This window comes from Lytechinus pictus, chromosome 10, assembly GCF_037042905.1.
Source record: "Lytechinus pictus isolate F3 Inbred chromosome 10, Lp3.0, whole genome shotgun sequence".
In the NCBI taxonomy this organism is placed as follows: Eukaryota; Metazoa; Echinodermata; class Echinoidea; order Temnopleuroida; family Toxopneustidae; genus Lytechinus; species Lytechinus pictus.
The window spans coordinates 23,794,420-23,813,002 of record NC_087254.1 but is presented as its reverse complement, the minus strand read 5'-3'; the positions used below and the strand labels follow the sequence as shown (position 1 = coordinate 23,813,002).

Below are 18,583 nucleotides of genomic sequence, written 5' to 3'. Positions count from 1 at the left end.
TATATTTAGAAAAAAAAACCTTTTTCATAACTATTCATAAAAAAACGTAACTGCAAAAGCATGTTCGGATTTCACTCATATGACTGCTCTCTGTACATGAAGTGCCGAGGAACTCTATGCTCTGATCAGTAACTGTCCAGATTGCATGCGGTGGTGTGGGACTCGCCCAATTTGGACTCGCCTGTGTCGCACGCTGCAACCAGCGACGTGTGTAGACTTTTCAATTGTCGCTTTGTGGCTATTTTTGCGGAAAATGCCTTCGCCAGGGTGTAAAACGGAAACGCGCTTACCGCACGCCCCTGGTCGCTTAAATCGTTTAAAGGAGAATGAAACTCTTGGAGCAAGTTAGCTTTTGTGAAAGCAGAAAAATCAAAGAATAAGATCAACAAAAGTTTGAGTAAAATAGGACTAGCAATAGAAGAGTTATGAGCATTTGAATGTCGAGATCACTAATGCTATGGAGATCCTCCCGATGGCAATGCGACCAAGATCTATGATGTCACAGATGAACAACTCACCCCTTTTGGACACTGAAAATATACCCCAAAACATCTCTTTTTGCTCATTCTAATCATATGACAAACGATTCATCAATGATATAATGTTGTAAAACATCTGTACTTGTCCTCTCATAAAGAGAACACCTCACCTTGTGATAGACTCTATAAAAGTGAGAATATAAGTGAAATAAGTACTGAAGTAATGAGGGAGTTGTACGTGTGTGACATCACAGATCTTGGTCGCATTGCCAATGGGAAGATCTACATGGCATTAGTGATCTCAATATTCAAATGCTCATAACTTTCTTGTTATTCATTCAATCTTCCTCAAACTTTCAACAATATGTTTCTTTGATTTTCTCTTTGATATGGATTCAGTTGGTTTCAAGGGTTTCATTCTCCTTTAATCTATGGCTATATTTGCCTTAATTAGGAGAATGAAACCTTGGGAACAAGATAGCTTGTGTGAAAACTGAAAAATCAAAGAAACAGATCAACGAAAGTTTGAGAAAAATCGGACAAATAATGAGAAAGTTATGAGCATTTGAATATTGCGATCACTAATGCTATGGAGATCTTCACATTGGCATTGCGACAAATATGTGTGATGTCACTTGTGAACAACTCTCCTCATTACTTTAGTATATATTTCACTTAAACTGCCTCTTTTATCACATCTATCAGTAGATCATGTGTTCTTTCTATAGGAGGGCATGTAATACAGATTTTTAAAGAATACATCATGGATAAAGAGTTTGTATAACCATAAGAAAAAGCAAAAAGAGACATTTTGGGGGTATTTTATAGTCCATCAAAGGGAAATTTGTTCACATGTGACATCACACATCCTTATCACATTGCCAATGGGAGGATCTCCATAGCATTAGTGATTGCAATATACAAATGCTCGTAACTTTCTCATTATTTTTGTCCGATTTTTCTCAAACTTTTTTTGTTCTTATTCTTTGATTTTTCTGTTTCGACAGAAGCTTACTTGTTCCAAAGGTTTCATTCCCCTTTAAAAGTCACACTTTATCCGATTTGAATATAGTATATATAGACGGATGTATTTGTTGTTAATGGTGTGACAAAAATGCCGATGTTTGAAGTCAAATTTATTTAAAAGAGAGAAGAAAATAGCAAAATCCATCGGTATGCGGCTCAAAACACTATATGCATGCAATACTTCAATTTTGACAATTGGAATCTATAATATTCCTTTTGAAGAATAATTTCCAATAAATATTCCTCCTTCGCAAACTATTTATCTGCATCGCTCTATAACCATTCCATGGTATACCTATATAGATTTCTTGAATTATCGTGATAATCATGATAATAGAAGCAAATCACATGCTGGGACTATACCTACAATCTCCTTAATTTTGATTATTCAGTCTGTAAGTATTATAGGTTTATTTTTCCATATTCATAAGAAATTTATTTTTGCAGTTTATGGGGTCATTCTATGTTATGTGCGTGTGTCATCTTTATTGCGGATATTGTGTAGCTTTTATAAGGTACATTTGAAATATGACTTTGTGATAATAAATTTTTCATTTCATTCATTTATTTCCATTAAAAATACATATGTACAAGTAAAATATGGAAATCTCAAATTGATTAAAACGATACGAATAGGAAATATAATATACAAATGTTCATAATCAATACACATGGAGGTAATTTGACACTATATTCAGTCAGTTTCATATGCTCTGTATTTCATGAGAAAGAAATTTCAATTTTTTTAACAATCATATTGACTTTTTTGCATCACACACAAATAATATGTCTATCTAGTTTGGTTTAATTAAGTTTGGGGTGAAATTTGACAAACATTGACTTGCAAGAAGACCTCGGTCCATTTAATTGACTTTTTGTTATTTTATTTTACAGTATGGGTCCCCTTCCCATGCCCCCTATGGGATGGCCCCACCCCAGGGGAGTTACCCCAATGGTCCGCCCCCTCCTATCACCCAGATGGATGCTGGCCAGCCAACCACCCAGGTGGGTTACAACCAACCTCCTTCAGGCTACCAGGTACCGCTCCAACAACAGCAACAGCCCGCACCACCACCACCACAACAAATGCCACCCCAACAGCAGCAGCAACAATTTCAGCAACCAATGGCTGGTGGTGGAGGCTATCCTACTGGGCAATATGGTGCTCCTCCCCAGCAGCAACAACAGCAGCAACAAACGCAGCCTCAACCTGGTAGCATGAATCAGAGCTTCGGGTCACCTCACTCATCGCTTGACTATCGGCAGCAGCAGCAGCCGCCACCGCAGCAACAACAGCAACCATAATACCAGCCACAAGCAGGCAACCCCTACAACATGCAAGCTATGGCCAGTGCTCTACCGCAAGGCCAGGTACCGCCACAAGCGCAAGTGCCACCACAAGGGCAGGTGCCACCACAAGGGCAAGTTCCACCACAAGGTCAATATGGATCTCCAGCGCCACAACAATATCAACCACAGGGCCAGCAACAGATGATGGGTGCAGGTGGCATGCAGCAGATGGTTCCCCCTGGTATGCAATAACAACAGCAACCACCCCCTGGCATGCAACAGCCCCCTCCTCAGCAGCAACGTGAGGACACATTGATTTCTTTCGAATAATAGTTCAAGGAAATCTCATCAGTTATTTTGTGTAAGCATTCTTATTCATCTTCGTTCTGAAGAATAATTGTACTCGTCTCATGTTCGCTCTTTCTTTCCCTATTTTTCTTCCCTTCTATCTTGTTACAAAAATGCCACTTGTACTGTGACAAAGAAATCACTCATAATTCATACTATATCCCTTCCATTAATACTCATGAGTATTCTGAATTATTGGTTGGTGATAATAGATAACCTTTCGCTATGTAAACTTCTGGTCTGGAAAAAAATATTAAAAACTATTTAAAGCTCTCACCTTGTCTTGGGCATGGTGCAACAGTTAGTTTTATCTAGTGGGCAGCCCTTGCAATGTAGCAGCATAGATACTGATCAGGTTTGGCTGAGTGCAGTGGTGGAACAAATTTGGTCCAGAATGGGAATGCTGACCAGCTAGGACAATATTACCAAAATTTGTTGTTCATACTTTAAGAAGGGATATAAAACAATTTTTTTTTAAGTATTAGTGGGAATCATTCAGTCCTTGGTTGGGCTGGCAATATTAATTGCCAGGCCAACTTCGGATGAATAATTCCCCACTGTGCCGTTTCGAAGCCTGGTATATTTGTACATTAATCATAAATCTATGGTAGACCATGAACATATACCTGATTATATTTTTTTGTCCAAAGCAGAGTTATATATTTCATCCATTATTATATTTTGATCTATCCAAAGTATATATCATATGTGTATAACAAGCAGATTGCAGAGAGAGCAGTGGCACTGTAATGTTATGTGTCAACAATTGCTCAACCCCCCCCCCAACACTCTTTTTCTAAGTTCAAAGTTCTGTTAACATTTTGAAAAAAAAGCTCAGTCTGTAACTGTAAACATAAAGTTTTATAAATATATGAGTAGTGGTTTATGAATTATAATTTTACATTCTCATATACTGATATGGTAGTAATGATAAATGTGTTTCGTAAGTGAAAAATCTGAGCTAATATTTGGAAATTGAATCATACTGTTTTGTTATGGCCATTAACTTTTCCATTTGAAAGAGAATTAATTTTACTACCTAGAAATGGTGTAAACACATGAGTTGAAGTCAAAGAATCTAGATATCTCAAATTGAAATAATCACAGGTAATCCACAATATCTTCTATATACATGTAAATGAAATAGACTGTCAACATGTAGTGTATGTGGCTTAGTCTGTGGTGTAGGAATATTTGCGCATTTCACAAGGCACAGCAATATTCTAGCATGAAAATAAAACGGTATGCTTGTGGTAGCTATGTTCAAGTAAAAGTGCTTTGTAAATGTTGTAAATTGTGGATATTTTCTATTGTTTACCTGATTGTTATTTCTAATTATTTGCCAAAGTTTAAAATGTTTGGGTTTTGCTTGTCTAGGTACCAAAATAAATCAACTGAAAGTTTTTACTTCTACGCTGCTAATATATATTACATGTATGAAGCAAGCTGACATAAGTGGTTTAGTTTGGTAGAGACGTTTTTACCAGATATATAAGTTTATTGTAGTATGTATATTGCGGGATTAAGAATATCAAGCATGAAGAATTTAAAAGATAAGATGGGTGAAAGCCTAAAATTGGTCTCTTTGTATACGGAGTTGAGTGGTTGACAATAAGATTATTCATCAATTTTCTCGGATAAAAATAAACAGATAGATTTTAGATATATTGGTTTACAAAATAACTTCCTCATGTTTTAACATATGAATGTGTAATGAAATATATTGATATTATTAAATATATTTTAAATAATCAGTAAAATTTCTTTGTTCAATCAGTGTATGATAATATCTAATATATGTAACAAATCCAGAAAACAAGTTGGATATTATATTGATTAAATATATTCATGTGGACTAGTGTACATGTATTCTTGAAGCATGTAGGGATCAACTTGCAATATTATCATGTAAATGACTCGTCAAGACAAGAAAAGGAATAAACATGAGTCTTAAAAGATATAAATATTCTTATTTATGGATTTCTTTTCGTCAATGTGGGTTAGCTAAATATTTTTTCATATATTTTCTATATTATCCATGTATGATAGAGGGGTGGGTGGGTTATTGTGAACTCCTTTTCATGACCTATCGCATGTGATTCCTTGGGTGTTATGTAAAGAAAAGGACACATAATTACAAGGTAGACTGCTTAGTTTAGCCAGACTCTTTTTAAATTGTACTTCAACTTTAAAAACAAACTTGAAATACAAAATAAAGTATAAAATTAAATAAAATTAAAATGAAAAAAATGTTTGTATAAGTGACAAGCTCTGGGACATAAAATAAAACTGCAGTGGTTAAAGCAAAAAGTAGCAATAAGAACTATTTTTACTTCATAAAACTCATCACACTGCACTCTTCTTTGCACTTTATCATCAATTATAATCATACACAGCAAAAACAGTGGTGTTAACCGGTGTACATAGAGGACCACACCAGTTATTTTACACCGGTGTTAAATGGACAGTGTTAGTTTAACACCTATAGGTGTTATTACAACACATTTGGTTGTTATATTTACACTCTTTGGTGTTATGTTCAATCTCTATGGTGTAATTTTAACACCTCAGGGTGTGGTCCTCTATTAACACCAACTGGTGTCAGTTTTAACACCACCGTTTTTACAGTGTACCTAAGTATTTCCTTGTATGGACCAAATCATAGCTCTATACAACTTTGATGTTTCCATAATACTTGCTTGGTTGTTGCGCACTCATATAGGATTTAGGCTAATCTATTTCATTCTGGAATGCCGAAATTCAGGCAGGGTATTCAATGCAATATTTATGATAGCTTATGACTACATATTAAAACAAAGACAGAAAAAAAATCTTCCAGAAACTTACACTTAATTGGTAAAGATTTTCTATATTCTTGAACCAACAAAATGTTTATGACAGACTTGCGTAGTTATTTTCTGTACATTTTTAAAAAAAATCCTATTTGGTATAATACAGAATGGATCGTAATAAAGAATCTGTTTTAATGCGAAAAGATTTCCACTGAGCTAAAAATTGAATTCTGTATATACAACATCTTTCTTCAAGGGCAATTATCAGTTTTCATGGCACCATTTTCCCTTTCCCTTTCATTTTCCTTTTTTTTTTTTGGGGGGGGGGGGTAGTGGAACTATGTAAGTCCCTCTCTGATGTTATCATTTTCAATGTATTTATGTACAATAAACTTAATAGCATAATTCCATTTATCAATATGCATCTTATTCAATTTAAAAATGTGTCGATGTACAAATAATGGCAATCAAACATGAAAAACAGCTATTAATATGAACAAATTCAGTAAGAATCAAACTTATGGAAAACTAGCGGACAGAAGGTCCTCGCTGCACGCGCGCACCCTTATAACACGCAGAATTCCCTGTATCATACCCTTTTTTCACAAACAAATGTGTATCAAAGACAAGCATTGATTCAGATAGAATTTCCGTCCCCCTGAAATGAATGTTAACAACTTCTTCTATCAGATGACCATAATTTTTTTTTACGTTCAATTGGTGGGAAATATGGCACTTTATTACATTAAAATCACTCAAAACCATCCAAAGTCAGGAATATGTATTGGGATAATGGGTTTGGGGGACATTTTTATAGTACCCGGGTGGATTATATCCGTCGTCACATCGATGGGTGATGATATCAGGAATTTCCGCTGGGTGATTTGCAAATGATTTTTCAAATTTACTTCACAGTGCTAGTCTCCTTTCCTCAAGAGTTGGTAAATTGCATAGTTGACATTCATTTTGTATATTCGGTGTAACCACGTCCTTAAATAATCTTATATTTTACTTTTTAAGATATCAATATCAAGTTAGAATGATTAGTTCTGATCGCAAACAACTATTGCTGGCAAATGTCAACATGTGAAGCATTAACTATAAAATACTACTTATTCATTTTTAATTTGTTTATTCATTTCTTATTTAGCTTGACAATTCTAAACAAATATCACAGTTCAATGTCCCAACCATATCTTTGCCTGTAACTTCGTACCTTTGCATGGTTTTTGTGACATTTTGACAATTTTGAGCCAAGGGAGAGTATACATGTACATGCCCCTTTATGTGACTCTTGATCCATCACCTGATCTATATCTTAGTTGATTGTCGATAGTCGAATCCTACTGAAAATGAGAAGAGTAGTATTTAATTAACCGTCTTAGCAGTGATTTCCACCATCACTCAGAAATCGCTTTGTGAATACTTAACCATGGCCTTGAATCCATGCCTGAACTCCAGCACCTACCAGCCCAGCTAAACCCAACCCCAGCCCAACCTTCCCAAAGGTCCACACCCACACCAATCCTTGACTCGTCCAGCCAACCGTTGATCTCCGTTCATCATCTCCAGGACTGTCAAGTGACTTGAGAAGGTCTGAACTGTTGTTCCTGGTTTCCTCAGAGACTCCTAGCCTGTTGACTACCTCATCTGCAGCTCTTAGACCAGACTGCACAGCGCCACTCAGGTACCCCATCCAGTGTGTGGCCGTCTCCGTACCTGCCCAATGTACTCTGAAATGAAGGTCCAATGTGATGTTAACCCTTTGAGTACTGAATTATAAAATTCCTATATTAGACTACATTCAGGGACAACTAGGGGGTGTTTGTCAGCATTGACAATTTCAGTGAAATCCTTCCTTGTGATTTGCTGAGTCACTGGTCTCCTATAGTTACTAGTTGATACCTCCTTCCCACTGTTGTGCGATCCTTTATGAATGCCAAGATTGGCCTTTCCTATTAATCTGATTACAAAAATATTTCAATTTTTTTTAACAATCAATACAATTGCCACAACTGATCTGATTCTATCTGATAAGATCACTACAATTAAGACCGCCATTTGAATTGTGACAGTGAGTAGGAACTAGGTATTAACCTACAGAAAATGACAGCTTGTCAGTGCTGACAAACTTCATGAAATGATGACATGGGGACCATATCATCAGTGATTTTTTTACTGACTATTGATTGTTATAAGCTCCTTCAAATACTTGCAAGTGTAAATCACTGATTGCTTCGTGAAGCAGACCGCCGGTTACAGGGAGTATTAGTTCGATATGATATGATAGTGCCCTCCCACACATGATACTTATTAAGAAAAAAAAACACAGTTAAATTTGGACAACATTGGTTTTGGAAGAACCTGTGTGTCGAATATTATGAACCATGCTATTTTACTTTAAGATAAATTTAATTATGGTCCCATTCCTTGGCTAAAGCGGTCTTTTTCCTAATTCAGAATGATAATTATATATTTCAATCATAGACATATGTCTAGATAATTATTGTTTGATGAATTGTAAAGAACAAACAACACTCCCTCAGGATATCTATGCATGATAAAAATATCACGAGGCTGTAATTATCGATGTAAATATTGATCAAGAGATTGGAAGGAGTCAACTCACAAATGCCTAAAGTACAATCATGATTACAGAGTATTAACTTAGTGATTGGTATACTTGCCGATCAAAAGGCAATCTGATTTCATCCCAGTATTCAGCAGCACCCGTCATCATCACATTGACTGGACACCCTCCATTGTAAGGTTCATCAGCCCAATGCTATTTACATGAAAAATACAATTATGATGACTCCATCTGTGTAATGTCATCATGTTTGAGGAATATATCTTCATTTTATAAATGTGAAATCAATTTCAGTTCTATTCAATATTCTATAACATTCTCACAGTAGAACAAGCATATATATTTTTTATTAATATATTATGATGTATTTGACTTGTGAACAATTATTAAAATGTGTTCTTATGGTGAAAGATATAAGGAATGAGATAGATTTATATAATTTTAACCTGTGCATTATTTTTTCATTAATCTTAAAGATTAAAGTTTTAATATAAAATATTACACCATAATAATACATTTGATTAAACATTGGGCAATTATCTAATTAGAGTACATTATGATGGTAGTAGCGATTGGAACTATTAAGATTGTGGTACCAGTGGGATCTATTAAGATAGTGGCTGAAGTGGGATCTATCAAGGAGATTTAAACAGTTTAAATCTCCTTGGATCTATTGATATGGTGGCAGCAGTGGTATCTATTGGGATGATAGCAGCAGCAGTGGGATCTATTGAGATGTGGCAGTGGTAGGATCTATTGGGATAATGGGAGCAGTGGAATCTATTGGGATGGTGGCAGCAGTGGGATCTATTTGGATAATGGCAGCAGTGGGATCTATTGGGATAATGGCAGCAGCAGTGGGATCTATTGAGATGTGGCAGTGGTAGGATCTATTGGGATAATGGGAGCAGTGGAATCTATTGAGATGGTGGCAGAAGTGGGATCTATTGGGATGATAGCAGCAATGGGATCTATTACGGTGGCAGTGGTAAGATCCATTGATCTGAGATGGTGGCTGCAGTGGGATCTATTGGGATGATAGTAGCAGTGGGATCTATTGAGATGTGGCAGTGGTAGGATCTATTGAGATGGTGGCAGCAGTGGGATCTATTGGGATGTTCCAGCAATGTGATCTACTGAGATGGTGGCAGCAGTGAGATCTATTGGGATGCGGCAGCAGTGGGATCTATTGCAGTGGTGGCAGCGGTGGGATGAAGGCAGTGTTGTATTGAAATGCTGGTGGTGGTTCGATGATTATAGCTACTGAGATATCGCCAGCAGTTGGCCCATGTTGATAGCTGTCAGGCCAAGTTAAGAAGTTTCATAATTAGTATTTACCTTTTCCCTGAAATCAATCGGTGTCAAAGCTTCAGATCCCAGGAATCTTTCTAGATGCTTCAGAATAGCACTTCTCCTATCCTGATCCTATCAAAGAAGTAATATGCAGGCCAAAGATGAGATGAATTTATTATCATTTCTAACAAAACAACTTTATTAGCTTAACCCTAGACATTCCATCGGTTAGATCTATACTCTTTGGATGATTGCACATATGCATCTGCATTTCACCGCTATTTTCTTTTTAACGGGCGGAACGAACCACCGTGATCATGATGATCAGCAAGAGGCTACACATGAATGGCTACACTGTCCACTGTCATGGATCAAATTTCATATCGCCAAGGGGAAAAGAGTCCTTGGGCAGAAACAATGTAAACGACTTATGAGTATGCATAAGATGATGACGCAATAATAAGTGGTGAAGAAAACAAAATTACTATGGAGAGATGATCGGCTAGATTTTACTCGTACCTCTACGTTGCTCCAATATATTGGGTTGTTGATAAAACCCACCAAGGCAGGGCTACCTTTCCACGATGTAGCATCACAAACATAGATCAATGGTCCTACATCGTTAGGTGAAAGACTATTATTCGAGGAGTTAATAATCTCACCAGAATATCCTTTGTCACGCCAAAATGCCTTCGAGAAACAGAAAATATATTCACAAAATTATTCCAAGTGAATCAGAGAACGCCCACTTATTGGTTATGTATTTTATGGCAGACGTGTGGCCTATACATTTTGTGGGGTTGAAACTTACATATCTCGTCAACTATATATTTTTATTATTCACATTTTCATTGTGCTATATTATGACTCAAAGTATGGGAAGAAATGTTAATCGACGTACATCACCAAAACTTTTGTATAGGATATTATACACATTATTCATCTGAAGTAAGCAAAACTTTTTCTCATCAAAATGCGTCACAATCATTGTGTAGTATCTTATGTCTCTGTATTTTTTTCTTGGTGTCGTTTTCAGCCATTTGAATTCCAAGTGGTCCACAAAGTGTTGTCATTTCTTAATTAATCTAAAAAATTTGCCAATCATTGGAATAAACGTAAAATCTATGATATCTAATCGGGAGAACTCACTGTTTTGTATGTTGCAATAAACTTTAAGAGGTTTCCACTTCTCGTGTAACTCATAAGCATCTGGCGTTTCAGTGGTGGTTTGGGTATGTATTGGATAGTTTCTGAATGTTCAAGATGAGGCAAGTAAAATGAAAGAGAGAAAGAGAGAGATTAACCTGTAAGTCGAAATAGTAATAGCATTATTCAAATCAGACACATACAACAAGTATAGGGGCTACACTGTCAGAGAAATCTTATTGCATGTCAGGGAGACTCGTCTGAATTAGCTTTTGAGGTGGTGTTACTTATTTTTCAACTAATAACATGCATTAGGAAGTTAAGGCCTACGGCCAAGACATCACTTTCATCGTCTTCTTTTCTTCCCCTTTCTGGTTCACCTCATTAACGAAGGGGTGGTAGCACCTGTCGCCCAGGCTGTAGCGCCACCCTTCAAAAAATAACGGTGATAATAACAGGTGTGTGGGCCTAATAGTGTTGGTCTAATTGATCACAAGACACAAATTGAAATAAAGGGCATATTACCTGAACAGTTCATTGGGATTGCGTTGACGATGTATTTGCAGGAGAAAGACTTTCCTGAGAGGGTTCGAACTTTGACCGTTGATCCTGAGTTTTGATCGACGCTGACCACTGGTTCAGAAAGTAGCACATTGGATTGACCAATAGTTTCCCGTAATTTAGTGCTGATGGATTGTGCCCCTCCCTATAAGATTTAATTATTTTGATAGATATAAATGTAGAGGTATGTAATGATCATACTGATGCGTCATTAAGTCAATATCACAAAAAAAATCCAGGTATCGTTACTAAAAAAGTAACTGACGAAGGTAACGAAGCCATATCAATGAAGTTTTTGAAGGTATATCCTACTTGTAACATTAAAAATCAGCCCCCCCCCCCCAAAAAAAAAAAAAAAAAAAAAAAAACCTGGTCCATTCTAAAGTTCTGATGTAGACCATATTTCCAAATGATATCAATACCAGTGGAGTAACAGGTAATACATTTTGAGGTGCCGAACATGGTGAACTGGGCTAGCGAACGAGATAACAAAAATTACCTTTATATGTTGTTGTTGCTCGGCATTTGACAGTACAGTAGAGACCTACCTTTATTTTATCCTCCTGTGCTCCAGAATTCTTGTTGTCGTAGAGACTTCGGTTGCTAATACCCGAACTGACATAAAATAGATAATTTAGGGCACTGTAACCTCTCACTCCAGAACCATTGACGACTTCGAAGGCTCCTTTCACCATGTTCCTAGCCCCTACAACGATAAACGTAAAGTTTCACGGTTAAAGAAAAGAAAAAAGAAAACGAGGAAAAGAAGAAGAATGAAAGGAAAGGGTAAAATAATTATGTCAAACCTGCTTTTAATACAATATAAAATAAAGGGCCTATCGCCCATTTAGATCTTAATTTCAAAACGATCAAAACATTCTCCCTCTCTCTCTCTCTCTATCTATCTTTGAGCCTCTCACTTTTTATTTATCTATTTTTCAAGTTTGCCCCCACATGAAATTTGGGCGAAAGTAATGAGATTTATGAACCCACCTTCTGTCCATGTTTCTCTGGCAAGGAATTGTTCGAAGGTAATTCCATCATAATCATTTGCATGTTTAGCTCTCCATGGCTCATCACATGGTATTTCTCTTGAAAGTGCATCAGTCTGCAAAATAAATTGGGAACAGACAGACGTTGGATCGCGTCCATCGAGGTGATAAGAAGAATCATAGTTATGTAATGTTTAATTGTGACAAAGATTTTTATGTCAAATATCATCTGACCATTTTATCAATTATCAATGTAGATTGTTCTTCCTTCTAACAAATTAATCATTTTATTTTGTTGTGTGTCATAATTGGGATATTATTAAATTATTAAAAAGAGAGTCCCTTTTATTTCATATATATACATATATATTATATATGTGATATATATATGTTACATATAATTCCCAGTCTTTTTCAGATTGCCTAAAACGACACATTTCTTTGTTCCTAGTATGAACACACTATTTTGTAATTATCAGTCTCATCAGCCTCTGATTGGCCAATAATTTGCGCGCTCTACGTACAGTATAATGTGTTATCATGGAGACAAAATAATACATATAATTAGCTTTTTCAAAGTTGGAAATTCAAAATGTAATGAAGTCGAATATTCAAATTAGACATAATGAATAAGCATGAATACAATGGCATTACCTTTCTTTCAAAGTTAAGAAGATCAAGAAGAACATGAAGAGGCAAAGCTGGTATATCACCTTGGTAAGTATTGATCTTTGCATTGTTACCACTCTGAATGAGTTTGGTACCGTTGGATTTCTGAGGATAAACCTCGATTCCAAGTTCGTTGAGAAGCCAAAGGACATGATGCTGTGTTCTGAAAATGAAATAGAAAGATGCATCCGAGAATTACATTTAATGTCCATATTATTTTCGATTGAGCGCTGTCGTACAGATGGGGGGAGGGGGCTTGGGAGCCACGCCCCCAAAAAAATTTACAACTAAGACAACAAGGGGGTAAAGAAAAGGAAAGGAAAATGGTAAAATGTTGTATCACATTCTGAATGCTATCTCTAAATCTCAGTAAAAAAAAAAATTATAAAATGTCCAAATCTTTGTTTGCTCTTTTCGCTCACTCGGATTTTTGAAGATATTTTGCCCAATACGTCAGGGCTGGCCGCTCCAAACAAAGATTTAGGCTCATAACGCGGCTGTATACTGAAATTCAATATTATTGGTTGAAGGGAAAATGGCCAGATATTTTGTTCCGGAAGTAAAATTGAAAGATTCGCCCATGATGGGATTAGAAATGCCCTTTTTATTCTACATATAGTGTGTGAGGGCCAACGATAGTGTTCATACCTGCATACCCACTGCCCTCCTAAATCCCATTGGTCTGTCCCATTAGAGCATTTGAGTGGAACAGTTAGAGTCCTTCCTCCAACCCTATCTGTAAGAAAGATGCATTTGAAAGAAATTGGCTTGATCTTGATGGATTGAATAAGTTGAATTTACTACAAAGAATCAAAATCGGTCCGCGATACGAGGAAAAATATCGAGGTTGCTTAATTTGCATACCATGCATACTGAGTGGGTGCATAGGGTGTGCAGCAACTGAAGCAATTAGTGAGCCAGAATTCACATTTTCTATACTGTCGAGTGGGTCATTACTTAGACATGCGCAAACAAAAAAGTATAATCAGGCAGACACTGAAGGAATAGATGAAACATCGGATGTTGAGAAATACATTTCTATTATTTATCAAGAACTTTAGTGACATTATTTGGGGTCTCCATTACCCCCACCCCGACCCCTGCGAGAGCCACCCTCCCCGCCACCACAAACCTCTTCCAGGACGTCAATGATTTGAACTACCAACCTTTTGCTTCTAACACAAGAACCTTACATCCCTCGACGGTCCTTTTCAAGTGATACGCAGCTGTAAGACCAGAGAGCCCCGCCCCAATCACGATGACGTCATATTCTCCATCAGTTTCTTCTTTGGACACAGACATCTTGAAGAAATTTCAACGATTGGATGATCTCGGGGATTTACCTTCCACCACTATAAGCATAGATTGTATGAAATTGTATTTGTTAACTGAAATATTCAGTTAAGAAATACAATATTGCATATATATTATATTAGTCGATCGATCTATAGGTTTTCCAGGTCAAATGTCCGCCGTGTCAGAGCAAGTGTCCGATTAGGTAATTCAAATGTCCCATTAGCCAGACCTATGTCCCAAAAGATGAAGAACGTGTCCTTAGGGAAGTCAAATGTCCACACAAAAGAATTTATTTTCAATGGTAAATCAAAATGTCCATCTTGCAAATGAAATATCCGAATAGGTAAATAAGATGTCCATAGGGAATTAAAATATCCGTTCAATAGCAATAATTGTTACATAATCATGCATAAATTAAGGCATCAAGTCGTACATAGGTAAATCAAATGTCGTTTAGGTAATTCAAATGTCCATTTGATGATGATGCTGGAAAGGGGTTGAAATTTTCTTATAATTTATGACAAATGTACATATCGAAATTCTGTTCAAAAGGTAAAGATTATTCAAACAATATGGTAAAAACAATTACAATATGGTTTATTGAAAAGAAAAAGGAAAGAAATGCCTGAAAATCTATTGCAAGTTTAGCAGAAAAAACATGCTTCATACCGAGAGTGCAACATAAAAAACGTATTTATTTAAAGGAAAATGCGTTAAAATTGATTGTTATGTCTAAATATTTTGTTCCCAATAAACAATGACAATGTAGTCATATAGTTATAGGGTCCAAAACAAGGTAATTCAACAATGATATGAAAAAGATATTAATAAAACCCAAATTGAATCATTATAGAAAAATGATGACATAACTATTGTTTGTCCGTAGATCATGCTGTGTGGGGATCGGTATGTAGAGGAAGGAATACAATAATGGTAAATAAACAACAGAATATGTAAGAAAATTGTTGTTATGCTAACATTTTACACCCGTAGGCCAATCTAAATCACTATTATGACATTTGTTTATTTTCCTGTAACAAATGAGTAGAGAAGGATAAATTAAAAAGGTGGAATGAATGGTATAGGAAGAGAAAAGAGCCTGACTGATAAGAAAAGGCGCTCCATCCCACCAAGACATAAACGGCCCCAAAACTGGGGCGGGGATCGAATGAAAAGGGAAGAAATGTATATATAGATGTGTACAAAATAAATAAATAAGACGGAGACAACAATATGCAGGGCCAATACACCCCTCCCCCCCCCCAAAAAAAAAAAGGGAAAAGAAAATAAGGATAAAATCAAGGAGTTCAGCAAATTCTTTAAACTAGGGGGGGGGCAAACTCCCTTGCCTGACAAATGAATAGAGCAGGAAGGGAAAGGGAAAGCTGAGTGGAAAAAAAAACGAAAAAAGAGAAAGATGAAAAATATGAAAATATCATGTTCGAGTTATCATTATTTCAAACTATGGTGCTCTTAATTATAAACAACAATGGTGCTCTTAATTATATTTTTATAATCGTTAGAAAATAAATTTTTGCAGCAAAATGCAAACACTGTCTTCCAGTTTTCGACCAAATTTTGTCTGAAATAAATTCTTATTATGGTATGGAAAAGTATATATATAAAACAAATCTGAAAGAGAAGAAATTCATAAAAAGGTGGTCATCTTTTACTTGATTACATTAAGTCTCTCAGATATCATTCTAAAATACATATATATATATATATATATATATATATATATCTTGTATGGATTTTTTCTTTCCTTTGCACTTTGATTTTGCTTTTTTATACAAACGTTACGACAATTTCATGGAATATTGTATTGTACATATTCAACTTGTGTGTCATATACTGTGTTAATTATTCAATCATGTATTGTCAAAAAAATATGTATTATAGTGATTTCAATAAAGGACCCCTGTGGAAGGGTTAAAAAAATAAAAAAAATAAAAAATTCACTTACACATTGTAATGCATGGGACTTCAACCACCCCCCCCCCCCCCCCGCTACGAAGGGGTGGCGGTGCACAACCATTAGCTGGACACCATGCTCGTATTTGGATAAAAATTACCCTAAACCAACAGCCTCCTCATAAACAAATAGCCTTCTAAACAGCAGCAGCCTCCATTTCAGGCCTGTTTGATTGTTGTAATTTTCCTAGTTCCATTGATTATGTATCAAGATGTATGGAACAAAAATATTGCAAATGTTTAAAATAGAAAAAAATAAAATGAAATGAAATAATCTTAAAAAAAATATATATATACATTTCAAACTATGGACAATTGAGATCCCTATACAACATTTGTTTTCCCAAGTGGGATATTACTCTCTCTAAGTTGGACATTCAGTTCCCTAATATGACTTGTGACTTTTGGTTTCCCTAATCGGATATTTGATATGGACACTTTGAACCTACATGGACATTTGAAATCCCTAATCGGACATCCATATTCTTATGCGGACATTTGTTTATGTACACGGACATTTGAAATACGTATATGGACGATTGGTTCCAATCTGCGGACATTTGACCTGGAAAACCTATATTAAAAAAAATGAATATTTGAAGCAACTTTCAAAACGGGCAGCTAATATACAAAACATAATATACTACCCTATATAGGTCGAATAACAAATATACGACCTAAATGGATTCGGCTTAGTTTCCTGTACATGCAATATATCTAATATTGCAGGTGTATACATGTATCTATATATAATATTGCATTTTGTATAATTTGCGAGAAAAAGAACGTTCATAAAGATCCCAATCAGCAATTTAGGCCAAAGAAGTCACATTTCCCTGATATGGTTCAGGCCCGGGTTCAGGCCAAATAATACTAGTTGTTAAAACTGATAAACATAGAACGACGTGAAACCGGACACAAAACACAGGAAGGAAAACGTATATATAATTGCAAATAAGCCGAATTAAATATAACTGAATCTAAACAGTTAAAAATCAATGCGTGACATATACATCCTCCTCATCCCATCCTCACTCACACATATTTTAATGTACATATTCATAATCACTCAATACACAGTAAATTAATTCATTTAGGTAAGCATGTTTAATATACTGAGGGATACTGAGCGACAAACTGCATGGACCTATCCACGGAGGATTATTCTATTGTTACTGGGGGTGCTGAGCAATAGCACCCCGTAACAATAGATAATCCTCCGTGGATAGGTCCATGACAAACTGACTCAGGATTCTGACTAAAAACTGCATAAATCATGGTATGCGGTCAGTATAGGTACCATCTATGTAAACTTACCTGTGAGTGGTAGATACAGCACAAAAATGGAATCTGAATTACCTTGGAGAATATAAGCGTTGTTCAGATTGAATATTAATCAATGCCAATTAATCAAAGATTATCCGTTCAAACAAGGAAACATAGGAAATGGTTGTAGCTGCCCAGGCCCCCCAGGCCTAACTGCTATCAAATCCAATGTTTTCATTCTATATCGGTATGAGGCTTCATTGAAATGATAATAGATCATCTACCCACTTTAGACTTTAGATTGACCAAGTAAACAAACTTACTATGCCGGGCCAAGGAGAGACCGGGGGTGAGGGGGGGGGGGGGGCTAACCTGACCCCTGGAACCTGACTCGGATCAATACAATTCAAAGTTCGTCTAGAACTGCGAGAACGATATTAGGCTATAATGAACAACGAGGGTTCACATTCAAAACACTGCGAATATAAAAAAAGGTTGTGAATCATAAAAACGTAATATTTTTAAGAGGATATGTGCATTTCAATGTAATTATAATGGAAGTTATTATAGGCAAGTGAAAGGAGTGAAGAAATTAGGTAGAGGTAAAAAAAATAACGCTTCGAGAGAGAGAGAGAGAGGGGGGGGGGAGAATGAGAGGGGGAGAGAGAGTCAGATGAGAGCGGGAGATGATGACAGAGTTAAACGGAAATAGGGAGAAATAAAACAAACATAAGGGAGATCTAGAAAGAAATATATATATAAAAATGAAATGTGATATAGCAAAGGACAAAGCTGAAAAGCATGGAGAACCATTTTTTACCCATGTTATAGAAGTATCAATAATTAATCATGCGGCATGAT

At 36.0% G+C, this 18,583-nt stretch overlaps 2 protein-coding genes across 3 annotated transcripts; one reads left to right on the top strand and one right to left on the bottom strand.

The window, feature by feature from the left end:
• Positions 1-2,176: 2,176 nt before the first annotated feature.
• Positions 2,177-3,739, top strand: LOC135155808 (ataxin-8-like). The gene is made up of 2 exons (XM_064106062.1): positions 2,177-2,182; positions 2,400-3,739. The coding sequence occupies exons 1-2, from the start codon at positions 2,177-2,179 to the stop codon at positions 2,808-2,810; spliced, it is 417 nt and encodes a 138-aa protein (XP_063962132.1). The 3' UTR covers positions 2,811-3,739.
• A 1,716-nt stretch (positions 3,740-5,455) lies between these two features.
• Positions 5,456-18,034, bottom strand: LOC129270002 (probable flavin-containing monoamine oxidase A). 2 transcript variants are annotated; one of them, XM_064105632.1, is made up of 12 exons: positions 17,774-18,034; positions 14,353-14,538; positions 13,835-13,922; positions 13,172-13,349; positions 12,519-12,633; positions 12,074-12,231; positions 11,490-11,670; positions 10,968-11,068; positions 10,338-10,508; positions 9,864-9,950; positions 8,623-8,720; positions 5,456-7,668 (listed from the first exon to the last, which is right to left on the bottom strand). In XM_064105632.1, exons 2-12 carry the CDS (start codon positions 14,486-14,488, stop codon positions 7,362-7,364), a joined length of 1,620 nt encoding a protein of 539 aa, XP_063961702.1. In that variant the 5' UTR covers positions 14,489-14,538; positions 17,774-18,034; the 3' UTR covers positions 5,456-7,361. The 2 variants fall into 2 exon arrangements, with proteins under 2 accessions (XP_063961702.1, XP_063961703.1); XM_064105633.1 differs by having other exon boundaries at positions 5,995-7,668; positions 17,816-18,033.
• Positions 18,035-18,583: the final 549 nt, after the last annotated feature.